This window comes from Lepidochelys kempii, chromosome 24, assembly GCF_965140285.1.
Source record: "Lepidochelys kempii isolate rLepKem1 chromosome 24, rLepKem1.hap1, whole genome shotgun sequence".
Taxonomy (NCBI): Eukaryota; Metazoa; Chordata; order Testudines; family Cheloniidae; genus Lepidochelys; species Lepidochelys kempii.
This window is the reverse complement of record NC_136403.1, coordinates 10215332-10241222: the sequence shown is the minus strand read 5'-3', so window position 1 is coordinate 10241222 and position 25891 is coordinate 10215332. Positions and strand designations below refer to the sequence as shown.

The 25891-nt window shown below is 46.1% G+C and overlaps 1 protein-coding gene across 3 annotated transcripts in view; it reads left to right on the top strand.

The window, feature by feature from the left end:
* DCAF8 (DDB1 and CUL4 associated factor 8) overlaps window positions 1-25891 on the top strand; it is a 71639-nt gene that overhangs the window by 29577 nt on the left and 16171 nt on the right. For 2 of the 3 annotated variants that reach the window (XM_073322950.1, XM_073322949.1), the window contains exons 2-10: window positions 8233-8303; window positions 9852-10525; window positions 11780-11920; window positions 13768-13862; window positions 15638-15748; window positions 19025-19097; window positions 20042-20099; window positions 20661-20768; window positions 21255-21385. In XM_073322950.1, coding sequence (XP_073179051.1) covers window positions 8255-8303; window positions 9852-10525; window positions 11780-11920; window positions 13768-13862; window positions 15638-15748; window positions 19025-19097; window positions 20042-20099; window positions 20661-20768; window positions 21255-21385 — 1440 coding nt within the window. In that variant the 5' untranslated portion in view covers window positions 8233-8254. Of the gene's footprint in view, window positions 1-8232; window positions 8304-9851; window positions 10526-11779; window positions 11921-13767; window positions 13863-15637; window positions 15749-19024; window positions 19098-20041; window positions 20100-20660; window positions 20769-21254; window positions 21386-22327; window positions 22468-25891 lie in introns of those variants that run through there. The other variant, XM_073322951.1, reaches the window with a different exon arrangement.

The window sequence follows — 25891 nt, the reverse complement described above, 5'->3', positions numbered from 1 at the left end:
CCTGTGAACTGAGGAAGAGCAGGCTTGGAGTGCAGGCTGGGCTAGTGCTGTGAGCTTGCAGCTCTAATGACCCACTTTAAGAAGTATGGTTCCAAAAAGGGGTCTTACATCAGCCCAGTGCACCCCATGAAACTAGGGAGAGGCCGATCCTCTGCCCATTGCCTCAGCACAGATATGTCTGAGCCACCAGCTTGCATATGTGAGGGGAGGGATGGTTCTCTAGTAGTTGGAACATAGAAATCCTCCTGATGCCTGACTGGGTTTTATTCCCAGCTCTGCTGTCTGGGTGTTGTGGCCTTGAGAGTGATGCCCTCTCTTTATGGGTGGGCATACGGGAGCTCAGGCGTTAGTGAAGACTGCTTTTTGTAAATTGCTTTGAGGGCCTTGAGTGGAAGGGGCTATACATGGCTCAGGTGCAACTAACAGAGCTTTGAGTAAAACTTGATTGATCACCTGGAAGTGCGAGTGGAGATTATACCATGTATTGGGACTTAAAAGTGGTTATACCACATGTGGAGACAAGAACCATGTGGTAAACTATATTGACCATGCACCGTCAACCATTTCACCTGTCTGTTTGCCCATCCCCACTGACTCAAGCCACTGATGGGTAGCATTCAGTCCTAAACCTTGAATCTGTCTCTGGTCCCGTATTTCACGAACAGTTATGTCTTCTAATGGCCACTTCCCCTTCCTTGCAGTGGTGTAAGGCATTGGTTTATGCCCTTTTCAGGCTGGACTGAACAACATTACTCTGCATACTGAAAAGCTCTTTCAGAGGCTGTTAGAACTAGAGTGGCTGTCTTCTCCCATGAATGCCTCTGGAGCTGGACTCGTGGGCCAAAGGCATCCCTCTCTAGCTTTACAGAGGGGATGTGAAAATGAGTGCTAGTAAAAACTTCCTATAGAATGTGTGGCTTAAATAGAATACATGATGGCATGTGTCTAAGGGTCTGACACTCATTTGGTATGTGGCGCCGTTGTGTCCATCTCAATGTCCGTAGAGCAAACCTGTATTCCACACAATTGTGTACTACAGAGAAGTAAGTAAAGTAGCTTCCATCACTAAATCTTTCCAATGTGATGGCTACCTGCCCATAACAGATAAAAGTGCCAGCATGTTAAATGAAGAGTAGCAGCCCCCTGATGCTGACAAATGATGTCTTTAGGCATCCGTTAAAGCCGTTCTTTTCTGCAGGCTCCACCAAAAGTGTGTCCCTGCTAATGATCTACTTTCTGGAATAACTTGGAGTAAAGTCCCTTGTAGACCTGAGAAGACTTTGATCTGCTCTCTTTGTTTATAAGATGTTCACATCTACATATTAAGCACAAGATGTCTGTCCTTCCCAACATGAGCCCAAACTTACCTTCACACCATAAGCAAAAGACCTCTCCTCTTCTCTCCAACCTCTTGCTGTCATGCCAAAAGATGCAGCAAGCCCTGGCTTTCAGATCTGGGGGGCAAGGTAGACTGACATCCAATGCCCTCCACTGACACTGCCCTGCCACGAGCCCTCAGAGAGTGCTCCATGCTTTAAGCAGCTCAAGGAAGGAGAAGCATAACTTGGGCAGATAGGGTTCATGCCAGGTGCCTAGGGGTCAGTCGGCCCAGAAGAGGATAGGGATTGCTTCCAAGGAGGACAGCCAAGGAATACCCTAGTGAAGGGATTTGGTAGAACTGGCAAAAGATCTTTAGTTGCCCCTCTCGAGGATTGCAGACTAGGCCCTCCTCTGCAAAAGTTATAGTTTGCTTTCCTACTTGATCTTTGTTGAGTGCTACTGTTTAATCTCCATTATTATTATTACTGAGTTGTGTATTCAGCTCTGTACACCCAGACCCTGCCCGAAGGAGTTCCTAGTCTAAGTACATTGTAATCTCATTGTCAAGTTAAACTGTGTTTAACTGTGTATGAATCAGATAGCTAATAGCCCATTTTAGACAGGCTGACACAAAGTCTCTCCAGCTAGAGAGAATCCAGCCTGCCTTAAATACAAATCAGTTTAGAGAGGCCTCGCTTTGAACGCCTTCAACTACCTAAATGTAAAAGAGGTGGCTAATGGATACAATCTGTTTTCATCTTCACAGCAGCTGAGTTAATACCGCCAGAGGAAGCAGGAGATGGAGAGGCAAGAGGGAGCAAATCTTTCCTCCTCAGAAGTTCCTTGCTAGGCAGCTGAGTGTTTTCCACTTGTGTCCTTATTTCTTAGCTAGGTTTATAATTAGAGCAGATACAAAATAAAACAAAGTTTTAAGTACCCCACAGCGGCAGCTCCTGTGGCTCTTGTCCCATGGGACTAGGCCTGCCTCAGTGCAGTGGGTGTTGTGACCTGGCACACTGGGTTGCAGCACCACCCAAATTTGGCCAAGCTGTCCCTCCATTGTCTTGCTAAAATTGAGCTGTGATATGCCCTGGTGTGCCAGGTTGCAATGACGGAAGTGGGGAGCTGTCACTAGGGGATGAATGCAGGATGGGCTTGTCCCCATTCCCTCTCTCCCCTTTTCCCAGTATGGATAAAACAAAATAACATGAAATTCCTGAAAAATAAAATGAAAATTTATTTAAAAAAACTGAATTTCGATTATAATCCCCTGGGGTGGGTGAGTGAGAAGGAGTCAGATTAATTACCCAGTAATGATTGCCTTTCCTCTTGAAGTAACTTTAACTGCCAGGTTCCACAGTAATGTTCACCAAGTAGAATTGGAGATAAGCTATTAACTGGCTTTCCAATCTGCTCATTGCTTGAGAATATCATTAACAGTTTCAATGTCGAGTCCCACTCCAAAAAAACTTCCAGCTAAGATTGTTCTGGTGGTTTAACGTAATCCTTGTATGTATCATATATCCAGAAAGTTAAAATAAAAGCGACACCGTCAGCTTGAAATCTGGTTAGATTAAAAGTAGTTGTCATACACCTGCCCTGCCAGTTGCTGTCGTCGTGTGTTTGTGTGGTTTTTCTCTTAGTGTGCTTTTCTCCTGCCTATCCTGCGTGGAACCACCCCATGCAAACAAGGAAAATGGATTAGAAAAAACAGCCGAAATCTTTTTGAAAGTGACTAATTTTTTTATGCTCAAATTGAGACTTTTAAAAGGGCCCGATTTTTTTTTTTACGAAGTGCTGAGCACCCACTTCTGAAAATCTGGAGTCTCAAGTTGTGCTACCCAAAATCGAAAGTCACCATTCAGAATGCATAGACAGAAGTGACTTCTAAATTTACTACTCTTTAAAGAGCACATGGGGAAGAAGCAGAGCATTGTTTCTCTTTATTTAAAATGACCAGAATCTGTTTATTTTGTTGACATCAGTTTGAAATATTGCCCTTGTGATTCAATCTCACTGAGAGTAATCTGGGTAATACTTCACTGCTATAAAAATCCACTGAGCCAAATTCTGTCCCTTCCTGGCACTCTCTGAAATCTCACTGACTTCATTAAGCTGCAGGGGTATAAATCGGGGCAGAATTTACTGTGATATAAGAACGACCACACTGGGTCAGACCAATGGTCCATCTCGCCCAGTATCCTGTCTTCTGACAGTGGCCAATGCCAGGTGCCTCAGAAGGAATGAACAGAACAGGAAATTCTCAAGTGATCCATCCCGTCACCCATTCCCAGCTTCTGGCAAACAGAGGCTAGGGACACCATCCCTGCCCATCCTGGCTAATAACCTTTGATGGACCTATCTTCCATGAATTTATCTAGTTCTTTTTTGAACCCTGTTATAGTCATGGCCTTCACAGCATCCCCTGTCAATGAGTTCCTCAGGTTGACTGTGCATTGTGTGAAGAAATACTTCCTTTTGTTTTTTTAAACGTGCTGCCTATTAATTTCATTTGGAGCCCCTAGTTCTTGTCTTATGAGAAGGAGTAAATAACACTTCCTTATTTACTTTCTCCTCCCCAGTCGTGATTTTACAGACCTCTATCATATCCCCTCTTAGTCGTCTCTTTTCCAAGCTGAAAAGTCAGTGTCATTAATCTCTCCTCGTAGGGAAGCTGCTCCATGCTCCTAATAATTTTTGTTGCCCTTTTCCAATTCCAGTATATTTTTTGAGATGGGGCGACCATATACAGTATTCAAGGTGTGGGCATACCATGAATTTATATATAGAGGCAATATGATATTTTCTGTCTTCTCTGTCCCCTTCTTAATGATTCCCAACATTCCATTAGCTTTTTTTGACTGCTGCTGCACATTGAGTGGATGTTTTCAGAGAACTGTCCACAAGGACTCCAAGATTTCTCTTTTGAATGGTAACAGCTAATTTAGACCCCATCATTTAATATGTACAGTTAAGATTGTTTTCCAGTGTGCATTACTTTGCATATATCAACATTGAATTTCAGCTGCCATTTTATTGCCCAGTCACCCAGTAGTTTAGTGAGATCCCTTTGTAGCTTTTCGCAGTCTGCCTGCGACTTAACTATCTTGCGTAGTTTTGTATCATCTGCAGATTTTTTCCACCTCACTGTTTACTTCCTTTTCCAGATCATTTATGAATGTTAAATAGTACTGGTTCCAGTACAGACCCCTGGGGGACACCACTGTTTACCTCTCCCCATTCTGAAAACTGACCATTTATATGTGTACCTGTCATCTAGTAGATGCTTTCACATAGATTAGTCCCAGAATTTGGTACAATGTGTGTGTTTTGCACTAGTATAAGAAATAATCTGAAGGCCCTAGGGGTATCTAGTGAAATTCATGCTTGTGAAGGATAATTTATGGAAACTGATGTTCTGTGTTTGCTCCAGTTCATGCTGCCCTGACCCTCCCCTATCAGTGTGTCTAAGCACTGACCTAGAGGTGTGACCTCGTGGATGTAGGCTGGATGGGATGGGAGTTTGTTCTCTCTAATCCATCTAATCTTTGCCTTTTCTGCTAAGACTACAGATCAGGCCAACTGAAAACTGATAGTGTGCAAAGATCCACTTGTGTTCCCAAGATCTGGATTGAGATCCACTCACTTTATGTGGGCCACAGAGCTGCCAGCAGGTGGCGGTACCCAGGGTGGAACAATTTAAATCAAGGCCATTGAAATCAATGATCCACCTTGGCAAGAACATTTTTCACTTCTGACTTTGATTGGAATTGTGACCTAGATCGTTTTTTGTTGGCGGTTGTAGGGGAGTTTATCAACTGAGCAAATAGTGCCACTGTTTTTGCAGGGTGTCCCATTGAACTATATCTGAGCTGCTGCGGAGGAGGAAGCAGGGGCTAACTGACATGATTCTCACAGCATTGTGAAACCATTGCCGAAGCAGAAAATGTGCAATATTTTTTGTGGTGCCATATTCAGGCATCACTGATGCTGATGGACAAAGTAGAGAAGTGCACAGAGCTGCATTAATTACAGGTTCCATTAACAGCACTGGAAATGGCCGATAGTAAAGAGAATACTGCCTTTTCTCAATTCTTCAGAAAATAAGAGACTCAATGCTATTTTTAAAAAAGTCACTAAAATCCAGTAGGAGGGAGATATCCCTGTGGTGTAGACCAATATGATACAGTCTGCTTTGAAGTTAATGCCTAAAAGCAGTTTTACTAATTGTGGCTCGATGGAAAGATTAATATTGAATAGCTCCTTTGCCTCTAGCAGGCTGCAAACTGAAATTTCTCTGCCATGGGAAGAGCTCTGGGTGCTAGACTAAGTTTTTTTTTTTTGTTCGTTTGTTTTTTTTTTGTTTTTTAACTAATGATTAAAAATCATTTTCCCCTCAGGGAATTAACACTAAAACACTTGGCTGAGACCAGGAGGCTGGAATATTTAATTCAGGAATTGAGGGGGGGGGGGGGGGGAAGGAACCCTGTAGAGTACCTGACAGGATAGCATAGCTACTACCTTGGTAACTTTCCTGTTCGGTTTTGAAGGGATTCTGGATATGCCTGGGTGAGTGGGCTTAAGATTTGCTTTAAGGAAACTAAAAGTAGCCGTTGCCAGCATGAGATCCCATGGAATGTCACTGTGGGGTAACTAAAGATCTATTCCACAATGCCCTTGGAATGAAGGGAGCTGGAAATGCTAGAGCACTATTTCTCTTTTGTTTTGGATTGATCATGTGCTCATGTAAAATTAAAATGTTCAATTAATTGAGCAATGGCAGTAAGTGTGAGGGAGCTTCCAACCTCACAGATAAGCTTCCAGTGCACTGGAGTTCCCCTGTGCTCTGGGAAAAGCATGGGAGGATAAATGAGTCCTGAAGGTCATCTTGGACTCCAGACTAGTGAGGGGGCTAAATTCCAGAGCAGTGGGCCTTCCAGTGGGAATGCCTGGTCCTCCCACTACATTTGGGTGGGAGGGATAGCTCAGTGGTTTGAGCATTGGCCTGCTAAACCCAGGGTTGTGAGTTCAATCCTTGAGGGGGCCATTTAGGGATCTGGGGCAAAAAGTGGTCCTGCTTTGAGCAGGGGGTTGGACTAGATGACCTCCTGAGGTCCCTTCCAACCCAGAGATTCTATGATTATATGATTACTGAGAGCGTTTGAGGTTTGGAAGCACCTCGTGCATAGGAAGGTGTTTAGAAATCTGTGATTTGAGGTAAAAAAGCTTCTTGACTAGCTTTTGACCCTACAATCTGTGATGTCAGCACTTACTGCACCTCAAAGCTACCCTTCCTCAGCTGTATTTCAGATCTAACATGCTTAATTTTGTGATATGGGCATATGAAAGTGGTCTCTTCAGTTATGGATGGATTTTGTGTAGCTGTTGTTGCAGAGCTAATGTCAAGAACTCCTCATTCCTTTGAGTGTAGCTGGGGATCAGGAGTTGGATGGAAAGAGTTTGCCTTGTGACAAGGTACAAATGAAAGGGGAGTCAGAGGACCAAGGTGGAGAGACTAGGGAGGGTTCACATAGGGAAATATGGTGGAAGGCTTTAAGAAATTAAGCAGGTGCATTGGGTCATGGGGCCTTCGCTTCTCTGTTGGGTCAAGGCAGTATTCATGGAAGAATGCAGCTGGAGGACTGTACAGACGTGGAAATGGTTGGACGGGGGCAGAGGGGAAGAATTGTCCCCTGAGAACCAGAGCATTGCAGAAGTTATGCTTGTTAGTTTTGGACTGCAATGGTAGCAGCCATAACTGTACTATGATGTATCTTCCACTGATCTTGTGCACTAAACAGGGTCAGTATTTGAGTGGGAGACATCCCAAGGAATATTTAGGTCATCTAGAAGTAAGTGTAGGTATTCTGAACCCATATCCCAACGTGGTGTAAAGGGTGCACTGTGATGCTCCAGTTATCACATATCAGAGGAGAGATAAAGCTGAGCTCCTGACCACTTGTGGATATTAACAAGTTGTGATAGGACTACCAAAGACTTTGTATGATGGCCCCAATGTTGTGGCCAAATGCCACCTTGACTGATGGCATTATGTTTCTGAAGTGTCCTCTGTAGACAGTAAACTGCTATCCAATATTGCCGTTTTTAATAATGCACAGTCACCTTCCATCCCAGAAGTGGCCAGCAAAGTTGTCCCCCTGGATAGCTTGGAGATGAGTTTGGGATCCTTTGAGGTAAAAGGAGCTATGGAATTTGGAGGCATTTATTGGGGAAATGTGGCTTCCTCCCCCAGTGTATTTGAAACTAGCACATTGGGTATAGATTAATAGATATTAAGGTCAGAAGGGACCATTATGATCATCTAGTTGGACCTCCTGCACAATGCAGGCCACAGCATCTCACCCACCCACTCCTGCAAAAAACCTCTCACCTATGTCTGAGCTATTGAAGTCCTCAAATCGTGGTTTAAAGACTTCAAGGAGCAGAGAATCCTCCAGCAAGTGACCCGTGCTCCATGCTACAGATGAAGGCAAAAAACCTCCAGGGCCTCTTCCAATCTGCCCTGGAGGAAAACTCTTTCCCGACCCCAAATATGGCGATCAGCTGAACCCTGAGCATATGGGCAAGATTCACCAGCCATATCTTGATCTCTGCTAATCTAACTCTAGCAGCCTTAGAGAAAATGTTAGGGTTCTAGCCATTTTATGATGCATTTGATAGTACATGTCCTGTGATAAACAGTCCAGTGTCGTTTAAGCAGTTCTTCCCTGTTTGGGAGGCGGGTACTGTTTCTCAGTACACTGGGCCAAGCCATTGCAGTTTGCTGCGAAGGGGGGCGCTCTTCCTGGACCAAGTCTGTGTTAGAAAGCCGGGGCTTTTACGAAACAGTCTCAGGGGATCTCTCCTCTTGCCGTTGCCAACTCTCATATTTTTTTAATCTCTCAATTGCAGGTTCACCCTGAACAAAAACAAGATGTCGGATAAGGGGAGTAGCACGGAGGGAAAAACGGACATAGCCAATGGTAAGGGTAGGGGGTGAAGACCCGTTTGAGTTGTCTGCGCTTAAGGCTAGGGCTCAGTGAACAACAAGAAATTTGGGATCATTTAGTGATTGATCTGAGCACGTTCACAACCCTCTAAATTTGCCGGTTGTAAACCTTCAGATGAAGAGCTTTTAGTGTCAATTCTGGTACAAAGCAAATATTGGCTGTGGCACCAAAATGCATTTCATTAAATGAAATGAACATGGTGACCAAACAAATTCCTCTCTGAAGCGTTCCACAATGTGATTAGAGTGCTCACTGGCCCTCCATTGGCGGGTTTGGTTGTACAAGATATTGAATAGCTTTGGTTAGTGAACACCCACAAAAATGGTAGTCTGCTTATGAGCAGCAAAAGAGGCTACATTTGCCAAACAAATCACTTACCCTGTGAATTGTTCACTTAGCTCTACATAAGCTGTTGTAAAGTGATATGGGGGAAACAAATGTCCTATCTAAGCATCCTGCAACGGGGGGGGGACCCTCATTCTGTCCGTATATCCGTGTTTTCTCTTCCATCACTTCACTAACAAAGTTGCATTAGAATAGGATCTCTGGACCAATTCCTGGTTCCACTGAAGTCCGTGACACAACTTCCATTGGCTTCTAGAGACCCAGCATTAGGCCCTCTGTTCCTAATATCTGCTCCACTGTTGTCTCCTCCTTCAAAATCCCTGGAATCAGATGATGGCTGGATCATCTTCAGGTGGAGGAGGATCGGCAGAGAAACCCTTAAAAAGCAGAACTGGCCTTCAGATAGCCTTTGTCATGAAGAAGAGGAGTATGTCTGTGTAAGCAGGATTGTTGCCTAATGCTGTAGAGAACCCCCCCTCCCCCAGAAGCATGGCAAAGCTAGCTGTTGATTCAAATGCCAGGTAACGTCCTACATCTGCCTAAACCCTGCTCCTCTGTACATGGGAGTAGAGATTTGTTAAAACCCTTGTGCAAGGTATTGCAATGTGGGGCAGATTTCATTTGTTGCTAAATGAGTGGAGGTTACAGAATCCTGAGCTTGTTTATAGCAGTCTGTGAGCCTGTTAATAAATGCAAGAGGAAGAGGGTTAATTGTATGCTCCGGGGGAGATGGGATCCCTGAATGAAGCTGCAATTAAAAATGTAATGCATGGGAGTGAAACAATTGGCCAGAGGCTTGTTCCTGAGCTAGTGTTACCCAGAGGGATGTCCCAGTGATTTAAACATCAGGTGTAAAATACAGGGGGGTTCCTCGAATAGAACCACTGCTTTGAAAGTTCAATCTTTCAGGGAGCTAGATGTGACATAAATGGTTCTGGGTCTGTGGACCAGACTGTAACTCCACGTCTTGGTCACTCTGTGTATACGCTGGCGATCCCATGGCCCTTTGTAAGAGTAGGGATTTGGCTGGAATTTTCTCCCCCTTCTGTTGTGCTGGCCTCTACCCTGGAAGTGACTGCATTTCAGTGGTGCTTTTGGGTACATGAGAATCCTTTGATGCTATAGAGATGTGAAGTTATTTACCCTAGAATAAATCACATGGTCTGTCCTGTGCAGGGAGCTTATCCAGCAGCCCCGAAGAAATGTCTGGAGCAGAGGAGGGGCGAGAGACTTCCTCAGGCATCGAAGTAGAGGCCTCTGACCTCAGCCTGAGCCTCACTGGGGACGACGTAGGGCCCAACCGCACCAGCACAGAGAGCCGGGACACAGACACAGAGAGCTCGGGAGAGGAAAAGGACTCTGACAGTATGGATGACACAGGCCACTACTCGATCAATGAGGAGAACCAGGCCCATGACCGGTCCCACTCGGAGGAGGAGGAGGAGGAGGAAGAGGAGCAGCAGCGGTCCCGGCGGCGTGCCCAGCGCAAACGTGCCAACCACGATCAAGACTCCTCGGATGATGAGCGGGCGCTGGAGGACTGGGTGTCCTCGGAGACCACTGCTCTTCCTCCGCCCCGCTGGCAGGCTGTGCGTGCCCTCCGGGAGAGGGAGCTGGGCTTCAGCTCACGCTTTGTCTATGAGGCCTGCGGGGCCAGGGTCTTTGTGCAACGTTTCCACCTCCAGCACGGCCTAGAGGGGCATGGCGGCTGTGTCAATACCTTGCACTTTAACCAGCGTGGCACATGGCTGGCCAGCGGCAGCGATGACCTTAAGGTGGTGGTTTGGGACTGGGTCAGGAGGCAGCCGGTGCTGGAGTTTGAGAGCGGCCACAAGAGCAACGTCTTCCAGGTGAGAGGGGGAGGGGCTGAGTGTGTTGGGAGAAGCGGGTAGCTGAAGGGGCTGGTAGGGGCGTCTCCCACTCCACTTAGAAAGATGCCAAGAGCTGAGTTATTCTGCTACGTTTGTAAAGGGGTGAAAGGAACTGACCATGTTTGTGTGCTGCCAGAGCAGGTGTCTCGGTGCCAGGACTCCAGGGTCCTATTGCACCTCTGCCACTGACGTGCTGGAAGACTCTACATTAATCGCTGTACCTCAGCTTCTCCCGGATGTTAACTGGGGAGAATGCTAACTTCCCTGCTGTGTTATGAGCCCTCTTGCTCCTCTTGTAAAGGGTGTAGGTGCTGGAGACTGCAGTAGATACGTTGCATTTTTTTTTTTTTTTTCAAAGCCCCGGCAAGTCAGCCGAGCTTTCCCTGGCAAGTGGGAGAGCCAGTGCTGGTCCAACTGAGCTTTCATAGCGTCTCTGGCTTGTACAGCTATGAAGAGCCTCCCAAAGGCAAAGTCTGCCAATAGCACCTCAACTGAGTCTGCTCTGAGCTGCTTCCCAGGGGGTTCTGAATGGCAGGAGATACTCTGGCAGTCCAGTCTGCTGCCCCTCCTTAGGGGAAGCTGGGAGCAGTGATGGAGGCAGGAGCTGTTTGTGGAGAAGGGCCTTAGGGAAGCAGCCCCCATGCTTGCAGGAGGCTCTGGAGTGCCAGGGAGAGCAGAGAACTTTGGCTTTCTAGCAGCCAGAGGTTGCTGTGGGGAAGGGACTTCATGTTTTATCCCACCTGCTCACCAGAGGCTAATAGGAAAGACCAAGTCCAGGTGCAAACCTGTGGGCATCCCTGCATCTCCACCTCTCCATACCTGCTTGAGATGGAGGTAATGCTGGGCTTCTCAGCCAGGGCATTGCCACTGCACTGTACAGGGCATCTCTCTGGCTAGGATAGAATTGCTGGTAGAATTGTTCAAACCCTGTTCAAAGTACTGTATAGACTCCAAGCCAGCCTTTGCATCCCCCCTTCCCAGGAAGGACGACAGTCCTCCTAGTCTTTATCCTACTTGCACATGGAGAAACTGAGGCATGGAGCGCCAGAGACCTGCTATCGGAGGTGGCATTACAGCTTGGGCCGCCCTGTTTTTTTGCCTATATGCTCAGTCCATGGATCATGCTGCTGCATCTGTGGTGGAGGGTGGGTGGGATTCCAGCCCCAAGGACTGTGGGAGGGCAGCTGTTCTCGCCTCCAGTGGAACGCAGCATCTCCTTTTGCTCTCCTCCAGGCCAAGTTCCTCCCCAACAGTGGCGACTCGACTCTAGCCATGTGCGCTCGGGATGGCCAAGTCCGGGTAGCCGAACTCTCTGCCACCCAGTGCTGCAGAAACACCAAGCGCGTGGCACAGCACAAGGGAGCCTCACATAAGGTGAGCAAACTAGCTACTGTTTCTGTCTGGTGCCAGGGCGTAGGGATGGATAGGGCCCGTAGCAGCCAGGCTTCCCGTACATTAGGTGTCAAAAGGAATTGCTTATCCCTGTTTGACCATGGAACCAGGCAGTACCCTTCTCCATCCCCTATTTTCAGTGTATATAAACCTCCATCTAAAATTAAAGCATGATTTGAAAGGCCTTTGCCTTCTCCTCCTCCCTCGGTATGTAGGTTTCCTCTGAAGCTGATGTGTTCCTTTAACTCAGTTGCGTGTCTCTGAGAACTGGCCCGTCCCTTCTCCAGTCACTGCTAAGGGAACGCCTGCCCAAGGAGATGGGTCTCACGTTGCACTTCAAAGGTGGTAAGATTTGGACTCCCTCATTGTCCAGGGCTTTCCTCTGAAGACGCCTGGCGCTGAGGATTGCCTCCTGGGCTCTCTGTGGAGCACACTATGGCACAGGGTCACAGGTCCTCCCTTTTCACCTACTCTGGCCCCTCCTCAATGCACCTCGAACATCTTTCTGTCTTGATGGCTCCTGCATGCAAAGTAGATGAGTCCCTGGTGCCGGCTAGGACTCCTAGCTTTGAGGTCAGAACAATGCAGGAAGTACAGGTTGTCCTGGAGCCTTTCAGTTTGCATTGCTGCGTTTACCTACATTGAATTTAATCTGTGATTGTACTGCCCAGCATCTAATCTCCTGTGGAGTGCTTCTGAAGTACTTTGCAATCCTAATTAAAGAGTTGTGCCTTTTCTTTGGTCTCCTCCCCTGCCAGAGGCTGCCTAGTAATAATTCTCTTCTGGATTTTATGAGGCTTGTTGCTACACCAGTTTTTATGGTCCCTGTAGCAGGAGTGTGTTTATCCTGGGGGGGTGTCAAAGTGTAGGCCAAATGCAGCATTTGGAGTTCTATAGCATGGCCTGCGGCCCATGAAAACTGCATATCCCAGCATGCTCTGTCTCAATCCAAGTTGGGGCTGCTCAGTCCGGTGCAGGATATTGACTAATGAGCTGTGTCATCGGCAACGAAGGCCGGATGGGCTGCAGTCTGCTTGGCCTATAGCACAGGCACCTGTACATTTACCACTGTGTCCTGCAATTGGGCAAGGTGTGGAAATGTTGACAGGACGGACCTCAGTGGCTCTTTCAAGAAGCATTTTCGTCAAACGTAAAGTGCTGATTACATTTGCACAACTGGTCACAGAGGAGCAAGCAAGTGACCTGAGACCTAATCTCAAGTTGTGAACTCCTGAGGACAGCAATGGTGCTGCACAGACAGAGGCACCAAGCATATCAATCTGAGCCTCTGGGCACTACTGAAATAATCACCAGCGGCCTCTTAATACAGGAGGGGCAGGCAGTGAAGGGTGTGCATCGTCTTATTGCAGTCCCATCGAAGTGATGTGCTAAGAATAAACCTACCCAGTGTGTCTAACTGCGTAGGAAATTGAAACTGACCTCCTTCCGCCTGTCTTCCCTTACAGATATCAAAATGTGACTTAACTGCCCTAACAACCTGACTGAATCCCCCCTCTGGCTCTGCTCAGCCTGCCGTGTCCCAGAACGCACTGCAAAGTGGGTCCAAGTGGCCAGCTCTGCTTTCTTTGAAGCAGGGGGTGCAGTCTCAGAGCCCTTTTTCCCCTCTTCAGTCTCAAGGCAGATGCACCTGTCCCAGTCCTACTGACAGACTAAAAATCATACATCAGCCTGTCACAGGTTTTGTGAGGCTTAGTCATTGAAGTGCTTTCCAATCTCAGGAGGAAGGGAGGGGGGTATACAGGGGGGAAGGAGTCTTGTCCCACTTGTTGGTTAAAAAGGGAGCCAATCCCAAAGCATTTATCTTCCAGTTGGCCCTAGAGCCGGATTCTCCATGCACTTTCTTATCAGCTGGCGAAGATGCTGTGGTCTTCACCATTGACCTGAGACAAGACCGCCCTGCTTCGTAAGTATCTTTCCTTGACGCTTGCTGTTGATTGCTGTGAGATCCTGGTGAATCAATGAGGTTTTGAACCTCCTAATGGTTCCTGAGGCCTCTGACATTCTGCTGTATGCCAGAACATTACCTTGGTGAAATGTGTAGTGGATCATTTTAAATTGGCCTGTATGTTTTGCTAGTTGTCTGATGTGCAAGGGTTTTATCAGGCTGACCTAGAGACAGCCAACTTTATTGCTCTCAAGTAAGCCTAAGCAAACTGTTTACTCTGCTGTAAAGAATCTTTTAATGACTAAATCAGTGTGTCCCCTTTGGACTGGAAGGCTCAAGGTGTTTGTTAATGGCCCGGATAGACCGTGTTTACACGACTGGTCTGAGTCCTCCCTGCTGCTTTCTGATTCTCTGGCAGATGTTTGGTGGCCCACATGACATGAATTTGGCACTCTGTCTGCATTTGTCAGCCTCATTGAATTTAGGCCACTGGGACTGACCTCCCTTCCCCCCTCAAGGGGCTCCCTCCCTCTGTCATGATAGCTGCAGAAGCTCAAGCTCATGCTGCAGTGTCTTTGCACCTGTACTGTGGCTGCTGTCAAGGCTCAGTCCAGGGCTGAACTGCATGTTTGTTTTCTTCAAGACCTACCAATGTGACTGAATATGAAAGAGGCTTCTACAGGTGCGAGATACTCCATTAACCAGTCTGTTTAGTGAAGGGTCTGAAGTGCAGTAATTAATCAGTCTTGCACTTGAAGCTTTTAGTGTGAGCCTCTTGCTACACTCTCTGTTGTAGTTAATTGAAAAATCATAATTGAACTGGCAGGTTGTTTAAGGTTTTAACCTCATATCACATGTTGCACTGTCCTTTTTTGACAAATTTCCAAAATACGCAGGTTGCTTTTAAAGCAGGCTTCTAGTTTAGTAATAGTCCTTTTCTGAAGCACTAGAATCTCTTTTTGAAGATCTGATTTAAAATGAAGGGTTTCAAAGTCAACAGCATCTGAGCGTGTCTTCTTACATAGACTGTTCTTAGTTTGTATACGTCGCATCTAGATTGCCTACAATTTTAAAACCATCTTCTTTGGTTATGGAGCAAAGATTAAAGGGACATTGTTTAAAACAAAAATCTTAGATCTTAAACCTTTAAAACCTTCTGCTTATTACAACTGAAATAATACTAAAATGGAGCTGCATGGTCAGTGAAGCTAGGTATGGTCAGTTTCACGTTTTCTGTCTAGTTTTCCTGAAATAGTGTCTATGCTGCTGTTTGGATTTAACACGCCAGGAGATGATTTGAATTGTCATCACTTAAATATCATGAAACATTTCCATTCATACTAGTTTCTACAAAACCTAAATATTAGGCCTGTACTTGTGTAGCTTTTTAAAAAAGTTTGAGTCTTATCCTTCTGGCTAGAATAACCTTAGCACAAGTGTTTCTGCTTTTGGATAAAGTCTGGTGCCCTTTAGCTTGCAGTACATTATTACCAATTGTACAGATGCATCAGCCTCTGGTACAAGTAGCAAAACGCTTCACATCCCCTCTATTAAATTCTGTTTCGAAGGGAAAAAAATCAGAAAATGACTTCACTCCACTGTGTGTTGACTAGGAACAGCAGCATAAAATCAGTCATGTGCTTTCTTCAGTTTGAGCCAGAAATGACTTGTTTCTTACTCACTTTTTAAGAGTAAAAAAGAGAAATCTGTCTGCTGAGTGAGCTTAGAGATATGCCTGCAGTTCCCATCTGGACATTGTTAACACATGGATCTTATTTTCCTCCTCTTTAAAGGAAACTGGTTGTGACAAAGGAGAAAGAAAAGAAAGTGGGTCTCTACACCATTTATGTGAATCCCTCTAATACGCACCACTTTGCTGTGGGCGGCAGGGATCAGTTTGTCAGGTAAGTCCATCTCCAGAAGATATGAGAGGCAGAGTCACTGCTCCATATTGGGCTAGAGCATTTGGCTTAGGCGTGTGATCAGTGCCCTGGAGAAAGCCGAGCAGCTCTGAAGACTCCTGTAACTACATCCCTTCCATAGTCTTCCAACACACTGTGTGGTGTTTCATGGGCATTGCTGCTTCCACAGGGCATCACTGGGGCCAAGGAGGAGTCAGAAAGGGATTAGAGTCTTTTTTTTTTTTTTTTTTTTTTATCTGGATGATATCTACAGTTGTATCTAGGTTATACACCCATGTGCTATGGTGCATAAACCAACCTCTCCTGATGGGTTGAAAGCAAGCTGCCATTACAGGCTGGTTCTTCTATTATTAGTCTGCTGGTGCCTTCCTCGGAAGCATCTGTTTCTAGTCACTGTCCAACAAGGTGCTGGATTAGGAGGATCACTGATTAGATCTGGCAGTTCCTATGTTCTCATACTCAAGTATTTTGAATCTGCTGTATTTAAAACACGAGTTCCAGCCTGTATGACTATTACTCCCTTCATCTAAATCTCTCCAAGAGCTTTCACTGCACATGAGCACAAATCAACCTGCCTCAGCTCAGAACTCCCATTCGCTTTTGTGCAACTTCGGTGTAACACTTGAAGCTGCCTGTTTACATGCAGCCTCACCCTAAGAGCATCAGAACGGCTAAACTGGGTCAGACCAATAGTCCATCTAGCCCAGAATCCCATATTCTGATAGTGGCCGGTGCCAGATGCTTCAGAGGGAGTCAACAGAACAGGACATTTTATTGAGTGATCCGTCCTGCGTTATTCAGTCCCAGTTTCTAGCTGTCAGAGGTTTAGGGACACTCAGAGTACCGGGCTGCATCCCTGACCATCTTGGCTAATAGCACTTTATGAACCTATCCCCATGAACTTACCTGTTTGTGTGGTGGTGTTTTTGTTTTTTGAATCCAGTTATACTTTTTGGCCCTTGCCTTATCCCCCGGCAACAAGTTTTACAGGTTGACTGTGCGCTGTGTGAAGAAGTACTTCCTTTTTGTTTTAAATCGTCCATCAATTTCATTGGGCGATCTCTGGTTCGTGTGTTATGGGATGGAGTAAATAACATTTCCATATTCATTTTTTCTCCGCACCCTTCATGATTGTATAGACCTCTCTCATATTCCCCCTTCAGTTGTCTTTTCTTAGCTGTATAGTCCCGTCTTTTTAATTTCTCTTTGTATGGAAGCTGTTCTGTACTCCTAGTTTTTTGTTGCCCTTCTTTGTACTTTTTTGTATTCTAATGTTTCTTTTTTTGAGATGGGGCATCTAGAACTGCACAGAGTATTCAAGGTTTGGGCATACCATGGATTTATTTAGTGGCATAATATTTTCTGTCTTATCTATCCCTTTCCTACTCATTCATAACACTGTTAGGGTTTTTTTGTCTGCTGCTGCATGTTGTTCTCTGAAAACATCTGCTCAGTCTGCAATGACTCCCAGATCTTGCATGGTAACAGCTAGTTTAGATCCCATCTTTTTGTATGTAGAGCTGTGATTGTTTTCTAATGTGCATTGCTTTCATCTGCAAGTCTGAATTTAATTTGCCATTTTGTTTCCAGTCTCCCAGTTTTGGGAGATCCCTTTGTAGCTCCTCACAGTCTGCTTTGGACTTACCTTGAGTAATTTTATATCGTCTGCAAACTTTGCCACCTCACTGTCTACCCCTTTTTCTAGATCATTTATGAATGTCTTGAACTGCACTGGTCCAGTACAGATCCTTGGGGAACCCTACTATTTACCTCTTTCCACTGAAAACTGACCATTTCTTCCTACCTTTTTGTTTAGTATCTTTTAATTAGTTAATGATCCATGAAAGGACCTTCCTTCTTATCCCATGACACCTTACTTTGCATAGGAGCCTTTGGTGAGGGACCTTGTCAAAGGCTTTCTGAAAGTCTAAGTACACTGTGTAAGGATCACCCTTATTCAAATTTGTTGACTCCTGTTAGAATTCTTTGAGATTGAGGCATGATTTCCCTTTTCAAAAGCTGTGTTGACTCTTCAACAAATCGTGTTCATGTGTGTCTGATTCTGTTCTTTGTATAGTTTCAATCAGTTTGCCTGGTACTTAAGTTAGGCTTGCCAGGCTCGCCTCTGGAGCTTTTTTTAAAATTCAGCATCACATTAGCTATTCTCCAGTCATCTGGTACAGGTTTCAGAGTAGCAGCCGTGTTAGTCTGTATTCGCAAAAAGAAAAGGAGTACTTGTGGCATCTTAGAGACTAACCAGTTTATTTGACAATAAGCTTTCATGAGCTACAGCTCACTTCATCAGATGCATTCATCGGAAAGCTTATGCTCGAATAAATTGGTTAGTCTCTAATATGCAACAAGTACTCCTTTTCTTTCATTCGGTACAGAGGCTGATGTAAATGACAGGTTACAAACAGTTAATAGTTCTACATTTTCATAGGAGTTCCTTCAGAACTCTTGTGTGATACCAGCTGGCCCTGGTGACTGTGTGGTGGTGGTTTTATTGGTTGGTTGGTTGTAAACCTTGTTCCACAATTATACACAGCCTCATCCTGTCCTCCACAGGCTCCCCACTCCTGCTTGCCCCAGACCTACTCCACAACCCAGGGGTTTTCCCTTCACCTGCTCAACTAGCACTAGCCACCTCTGTCCCCCTTTTTCGGGGTAAGAGCCTTTTCCCTTTCTGCCAGCTGGCAGGAGATACAATCTTGTCTCTTGCCACATGGTGTCTGAGTTGCATCAAATCTCAGCTGAAAACCTATTTTCTCCCTTGCCTATCTTCTCCCTACATTCTCCCTTATCTTGCTGTTTAGCTAAAACTCTCTGGGGTATAGTTGGTACAAATGTAACTGCTCCAGCGTGATGTAAGGAGACAGTAAGCTGCAGGTGTTGCCTTCTATCAGATGAGACTCAGATTTAAGGCCCCAACCTCTCATTGTCATTAAAGATCACATGGCTGTGCTCACAAGAGCTGGTGTGTCAGCCTCTATCATGGCCAAATCCCAGTTCTAATATTTGCATTTTATCTACGTTCCCTCTAGAGTTTCAGTTGACTGCAGTCTTAAACAGCTGCCACATTCCATCTCGGAGGTGGTGCATTTAATTGAGGGTGAAGTGACTTGGATACGTCTAATCTGCATAGTTAGAAGCTGTAGGGCACTTGAAAACTCATTTGCAGAAAAGCACTTAATTCGTGCAAGAGCTTTGTGTGTTTGAATTTGGCATTAATCTTACCGGCTTTCTGTCTTCATCTAGGATTTATGATCAGCGGAAAATAGATGAAAATGAAAACAATGGCGTGCTTAAGAAGTTCTGTCCTCACCACCTGGTAGGAAGCTGCTTTCATGGTGTATTGGAATTCCTTCCCCCAGTTTACGGGGGTTAGGGTTAGAGGGTTATTCCTCAACCGTGGCCTGCAGTATCCCGTACACCCTATATGCTGCAGGTGTGGCCTGGGAATGTGGGTCAGGAGAGGGTATGTACTGTTGGTGTCTAACTCTTCATTTCCTTGTTCTTGTGGGTTTGCCAGGCTTGGGGTGAGTGGGCATGTAGCAACCCTAATTGCTTTACAGCAAAGAAGCTTGTATATACTGGTCGCCTAGGTTTTTAATGATTTGGGGGTTGGGCTTGGAGGGGGCGTGAACATCTGTAGTGGGTAGAGGTGCAGCTGCTGGTGACTAAAATGTTTTCCACTAGCTGTGCATGAACCCAACTATGTAGGAGAAAATTGACAGAAAAACACAGCTCCGATGGAGAAGGTATTGTGTGCCCAGCCCTTATCAATGAAGTTTTCATGTTCTCCGCCCCAACCAATCAGGTTTGCGTGCACAGCACATAACCATTCAGTTATGTGAAGAGCAGCAGAAAAGGGCCCCTAAATCTGACACTTAAATCTATGAAGTGTTGATCCAGATCTACTCAGGATACGCTGTACTGTAGAGTCTTATGGGGAAAAGTCGGGTTGCCAAGAAAAAGTTACACCCAGAGTCCAGTTTCAGAGACCTCCTATCTGAACATTATGGAGCAAAACCCAACAGACTGCCTGGCGTGTTTCACCCTTCGAATGTTCTAACGCTGTATGAAATGTTACAAAGATGGGCTGCCTAGGTCTGGAGAGAAACAGGCCCCATTTTGAAATCTGTCGAACACAGCCAGTCGCTGTCAGGCACCACCATAATAGAGTATGGTGAGCATAACTGCATCACTGAATTAGCATTTTGGGAGCAAAGGAAGTCTGACTAGAGCTGTCTGGTCCCTCCCCCTTGCTTTTAGGTAAACAGCGAGTCCAAAGCTAACATCACCTGTCTCGTGTACAGCCATGATGGATCAGGTATGTAGAGCCCTATGTCTTTAGGGCCATCACTGCCACCACCTCCCTCTGCTCCCGTGGGCTCCTGCTCAGTAAGGCGCTGAGCAGTGGGAATATCGTGTCCTTGAGTGGAAGCCTTCCTGTTTGGACTTCTTGTGTGTAGTCCTTAAGGAACAAATGTTGGGAGGGAAGAAACATACCCCACAGCCACAGACGTCTGCTACCTGGGGGCAGGCCCTGTATGCTAGTGACTGCAGTAAGGACCTGGGACTTCTGGGATCTAGGTTTTGTGTGCAGTTGAGTCAGATTCTCTGTGCTCTAGGATGAGTCACTTAACTCTGCCTCATCCCTGAATGTCAAATGGGAAGGACACCGGCCTACCTTCTTTACGAGGCTCTGAGATCAGCCCTGGCTCTTGGGCTGTAGTGCGGTCTGCTTTGGGGGGTCCTGGGAGGTCTGCTGACATAAGCTGCCCTATCGCTTGCCTGTCCTAGCCTTTGTTGCAGGGCAGACTGTCTAGCATGTTAAAATCCACAGGCAGAGGCTAATGATCCTGTGTGCACGTCTCTTGTTCTGTGGCAGACCTCTTGGCTAGCTACAATGATGAAGACATCTATCTTTTCAACTCCTCTCACAGCGACGGGGCAGAGTACATCAAGAGATACAAGGGACATCGCAATAATGCCACAGGTAAGAACAAGCCATTAATGGGCACCCCTGTCTCCTTCCTCCCTGATATTGTTCACTAATGAGCATGCACAAACCCCTTGGCCTCTAAAGTGGCAGGGATGCTTATGCCATTAAAAACCTCTGAGGCTTTTAAACTGAGATCTTTCACGATCACTAAATCTGCAATCTCCACTCTGAAGAGGTTCAGTGGATAGTGCAGTTTTGAACTGCAGGGCATCAGTAGAGCTGCGTGAGGAATAAGGTCCGTGCCTGTTACTGCCTCGTTCTTAGTCCCTTATTTCACAAGCACCAAATTCACATGTTAAAATCAACTCTTGGGCTTGTACAGCGTGAGCGTGTATGTGGGGGGGATGAACAGATCTGTGCTGGTAACCTTGGAAACTTGTTGTCAGCTGGGTATAAAGTAAACAAAATCTCACAGGGAGAGCTGTGTGGACTTCAGAGCTGTCCTTGAGCTCTCTGCTTGCAATCTCTCTCTCCTTTCAGTGAAGGGTGTTAATTTCTACGGCCCGAAGAGTGAGTTCGTGGTGAGTGGCAGTGACTGTGGACACATCTTCCTGTGGGAGAAGTCATCCTGCCAGATTGTGCAGTTCATGGAGGGTGATAAAGGAGGAGTGGTGAGTGCCCTCTTCTGTTGTATGTGCCAGACTCCACAGCCGTGCTGCAAAGCCATCTCTTGTCCAAAATCCTTTGAGCTCCCACTGCATTAGATAGAGTTTTTAGATAGCGAGTTGGGAGTTGTGATTCATGGATTCTCTTCTTACTGGTGAGGGCCGTATGGGAATTAGGAGATTTGGGTTTTATAACTAATTCTGCCACTGATGTACAAGGCACGCCACTGGGCCCGCAATGGGGTATTTGTCCACTTCTGTGAAGCACTCTAAGGTATTTGTAAAAATGCTAATTTTAACAGTAAATGCAGCTTCTTGACCCTCTACATAAGAATGGCCATACTGGGCAGACTAATGGTCCATCTAGCCCCGTATCCTGTCTTCCAACAGAGGCCAATGCCATGTGCCTCAGAAGGAATGAACAGAACAGGTAATCAAGTGATCAATCCCCTGTCGCCCATTCCCAGCACTGGCAGTCTGAGGCTAGAGACACTCAGAGCATGGGGTTGCATCCCTGATTATCTTGGCTAATTGCTATTGATGGACTTATCCTCCGTGAACTTGCCTAATTTTTTGAACTCCGTTATAGTCTTGGCCTTCACAACATCCCCTGGCAACAAGTTCCACAGCTTGATTGTACGTTTGTGTGAAGTACTTATGTATATTTTAAACCTGCTGCCTATTTCACTTGGTGACCCTTGTTCTTGTGTTATGTGAAGGAGTAAATAACACTTCCTTATTCACTTTCTCCTCACGATGTTCTAGCCCTCAGTCCTCTTCCCCCCTCCCCCCCCAGTCGTCTCTTTTCCAGTCTGAACAGTCCCAGTCTTTTTAATCTCTCCTCATATGGAAGCTGTTTCATACTATTAATCGCTTTTGTTGCCCTTCTAATCACCCTTTCTCTTGCTAGAGTCCTGTGAATCACTGAGTAGCATTCCCTCCCCCCAGGCCATGTCGTGCAGAGCATCTGACAGAAGCTCTCCCAAGAGCCCATCAGCACTGCTTCCGAACTGATGTTACATTGTGGCACAATGCATTAGAGCAGCTAGATCGGGAAAGACTCATTCTCTTCCTATGCTCCCAATAAAGGCCAAACAGGTACTCCTGAACTGATCATGGTGGCAGTGTCAAGAAGTCCTCTGAAGCTTGTAAATCACTGGTATAGTATGATTTAAAGTCTTTGGCCCTGATTCCTGCTCCTCCTTTCTCTAGGGACTAGGATGTGAAAGAATTGGTCCCATTCAAACCAGGCACTCAAGCTGTTCTAGGGACATGGAGTAGTTCTGGCTGTGGGGGTTAGAACCTGCTGCCCCACGTGCTTGACATAGCCCAGAATGTTGACTATTGGACTAATGTGTTATTAACCGACCTTTCCTCCCGTCCTCCAAACAAAATCTTATCCCCGCATGCAAGAGCAAGGCCCCACCTCCTATTGTACACGCCCCTGCAGCTAGGTTTTCATCACTTGACACTTTCCCTCTGTGGCTCTTAAAGTGCTTCAGAAAGTAGAAGTATCATTGTCCCCATTTTACAGACAGGGAAACCAGCGTCCAGAGCGGAAGTGACTTAGCTAAGTTCACCCAGCAAGCTAGAGAGCTGGGAATAGAACCTAGGTCTTCTGACTCCCAGTCCATTGTCCTCTTCACTAGACCCCCCCCTTACCACAGCCTGTGAAGTCAAATGTCATCCATTTCATTTCCCACACAAGCTTCCTGTCTTGAGGGATGTATTTTAGCTAGCTTGTTGGTGTTTGCAACCCAAGGACAGCTGTGTGGGGCTCGTGCCTGAGGCTCGGTGAGCGAATGTTGAATGGAGTCAAGTGGAGTGACATGCAACTGCATCAATGGGGAAAAATCTGAAATATTTAAAAGTTGCGTATCTGGTAGTAATTGAGGTAACTACGCTTAGAGAGACTTACCTGGACAGTTTCGCCAACCAGGAGTATGAGACGTTTACCAGCAGTAACTTTCTCAAATGCTATCTCCACCCTATTGCCCAATAGCCAACCTGCGAAGATCTGCCCAAAACCTATGTAACTCCTCTGTCAGTGGGTTCTGTTTCAGAGGCGGTTTGGTAGAGCTGCATTTACAGCGACCTTATTAATCCCGTGGTTTAACCATGGGTCACTGGGAACCACTCAAGAAAACATGCAATTTTCAGAGCAAAAGTGTTCCAGGGAGCATTGGAATCCTGGCTGTACCTCACCACAGGCAATGAACATTGTAATTGCATGGCCAGATGGAGAGACGGTGGCATCAGGGAGTAAGGCGGCAGCAGCAGCTATGAACAAGTTCCTGTTCCCTGGGCCTAGCAAATTGCTGTGGTTGCAGATAAACATTGTGCCCCGTTGGCTCAGTCATTCAGTCCCAGCTCACTAGACAAGTTTATTAGCATGTCGTTGCTGTGAGTCAGAGCCGAGGTAGGAAGGGGCCATAACTGTTCCAGTGGAGGACTGAGCCTGGGCGTTCTGGGATTTAGGGCTGATACCAGCCTTTGGAGCTCAAACTGTGCCTTGCTGCATAGTGCCAGATGTCCTAGCTATGAAGGAGTCTGTAGTCAACACACAGGCTTGTTCCTGCAGGGTTGCCACTACTGCAGTCCTTCCATTTGTGATTCTCTCGAGCCTGATACGGCTTCTGCTGATGGCTAAGGAAACCAGGGGTTCCTACTGGCGACTTTAGATCTATTTTGCTGCATTGTACATGCAGGAAGCAGGTTGGTAGTGGTACTTGAACAGGAATGGCAACAAGGGCCAGTTAGTGCCAGTCTTAGGGGTGACACTTAGCCTAGGAGAAGGTCCCTCCCTGTTGCTTTCTGGGAGCTTTAATCTATCACTTTTCATCAGCACTTAATTTTATTGGTCTGATCAAGCAGAGCATAGCGGATTCTGTGGGTTCTGTATTTTGAACAGGGCCCCAGAATACTTTCTCAGAACACCTCTAGCAACACCATGTTGCTTTCTAGCAGTAAGGGTGGGCAGGTCACCCCCCAAGCCCTGCAAAAACCAAACAAACCCTAAAACCTCCATAACCGTGGTTGGAAGCTCCTGTGATTTTTATTGGTCTGTCCATGTTGAACCTTAATCTGCTCCTGTCAGGAGCTCTGAACTATTTGCTCCAATGCTGAACCAACTCTGTTTAAAAATGGTCTTTCCTCTGCTACCAGTTAGCACTGTCTTGGCCAGTGAATCGATCCAAGCTCCTACCCAGTGGGAGGCTCGTCAGTGTTTTGTTAACCAGCGGGACAGAAAGTCCTGAGAACCTCTAATCCTCAGTGGAAGTGGCAGCTTTGAGGCTGTAAATTACAAGGAATCTTTCACCTTCTCTCCCTGGAGTGTTGCTTTGACTGTCCCTAACTTTACTGCAAAGACAGAGCACCAGCCTAATTTATCCTAGGTTGTTGGGAATGGTCTTCGCTGCTTGGCTGCTGGTGTGAGACCCACATAGTAATACTCTGCAGTTATGTAGCAGCTTCTCACTAAGGAACTCTTACAGACCTGGGCAGTCCTCTATTGCTTCCTGTCTTGCAAATATGGAGACTCTCCCTCAAGCCTTCACTGCTATACATGGGGCAGCACCACCTATATCGACTTCTCTAGGTCCTTACGGTGGTCTGGCTGGACATTCCATGTGAGTCCATCTCTGGCACGCTTATTGTGCCATCAAAACTGTGGGTGCCATGTGATTGCAGGCCTTTTTAGTGGCATTCCATGATAAACATGTTTTGGAATTCGTTGATCTTCCATTCTGATACATCCATACCAAGGAAAGGCATGGGAACAGAACCAGTGCTGATGAAGATGGTTTGTGTTTGGCTTTAAATAGCCTCACTTCTGATCTTGTCCTACCATTTTTAATATGGAGCAGCTTGCAAAAACGACAAGAATTGAAAATATCAGCCTGGTGTTCTTCACCCTTCCTCAGCACACGTTTCATTTCCATACAGTTACGTTGATATGACCGTGGTTCTGTAGATCCACAGCTTCATGGCAAGTTAGGTGTCGCATCGTTCCCACAGAGGCCTCTGAAAGACCCAAAACATGGCAGCAGCTGCTGTTCTACAAGTGTCCACATCTTTACACCATCCTCCAAAACTGACACTAACAACGTATCTGAGAGTTGCCATGGACCGTTTACTACAGAGCTGGTTGGAATCTAGAGCTGGTTGGAATCTAGAGCTGGTTGGAATCTAGAGCTGGATGCTGTTTGATGGTAAAAGCCAGGGACTTCGTTTTATTTGGATTAATAACCTGAGTAATGCACGCTGCTGCTTGCCCAATTGGATCAGCCATCAGCTACAGCGATCCACCAGAGCCAACTGGACAATGTCATCAGTGTATTCAAGACCTTGACGTAGAATGGCGTTGAGCAGTCAGTGCTACCAATAGCGGCCTCCTCAAGCTTATCCATCAGCCAATCAATGCTGATATTGAACAAGAATGGTTAAAGAACCGAGCCTTGCAAACTCCCATGGAGATAGGGAACTGTGCCGTGTATCTGCCATTGACTCAAA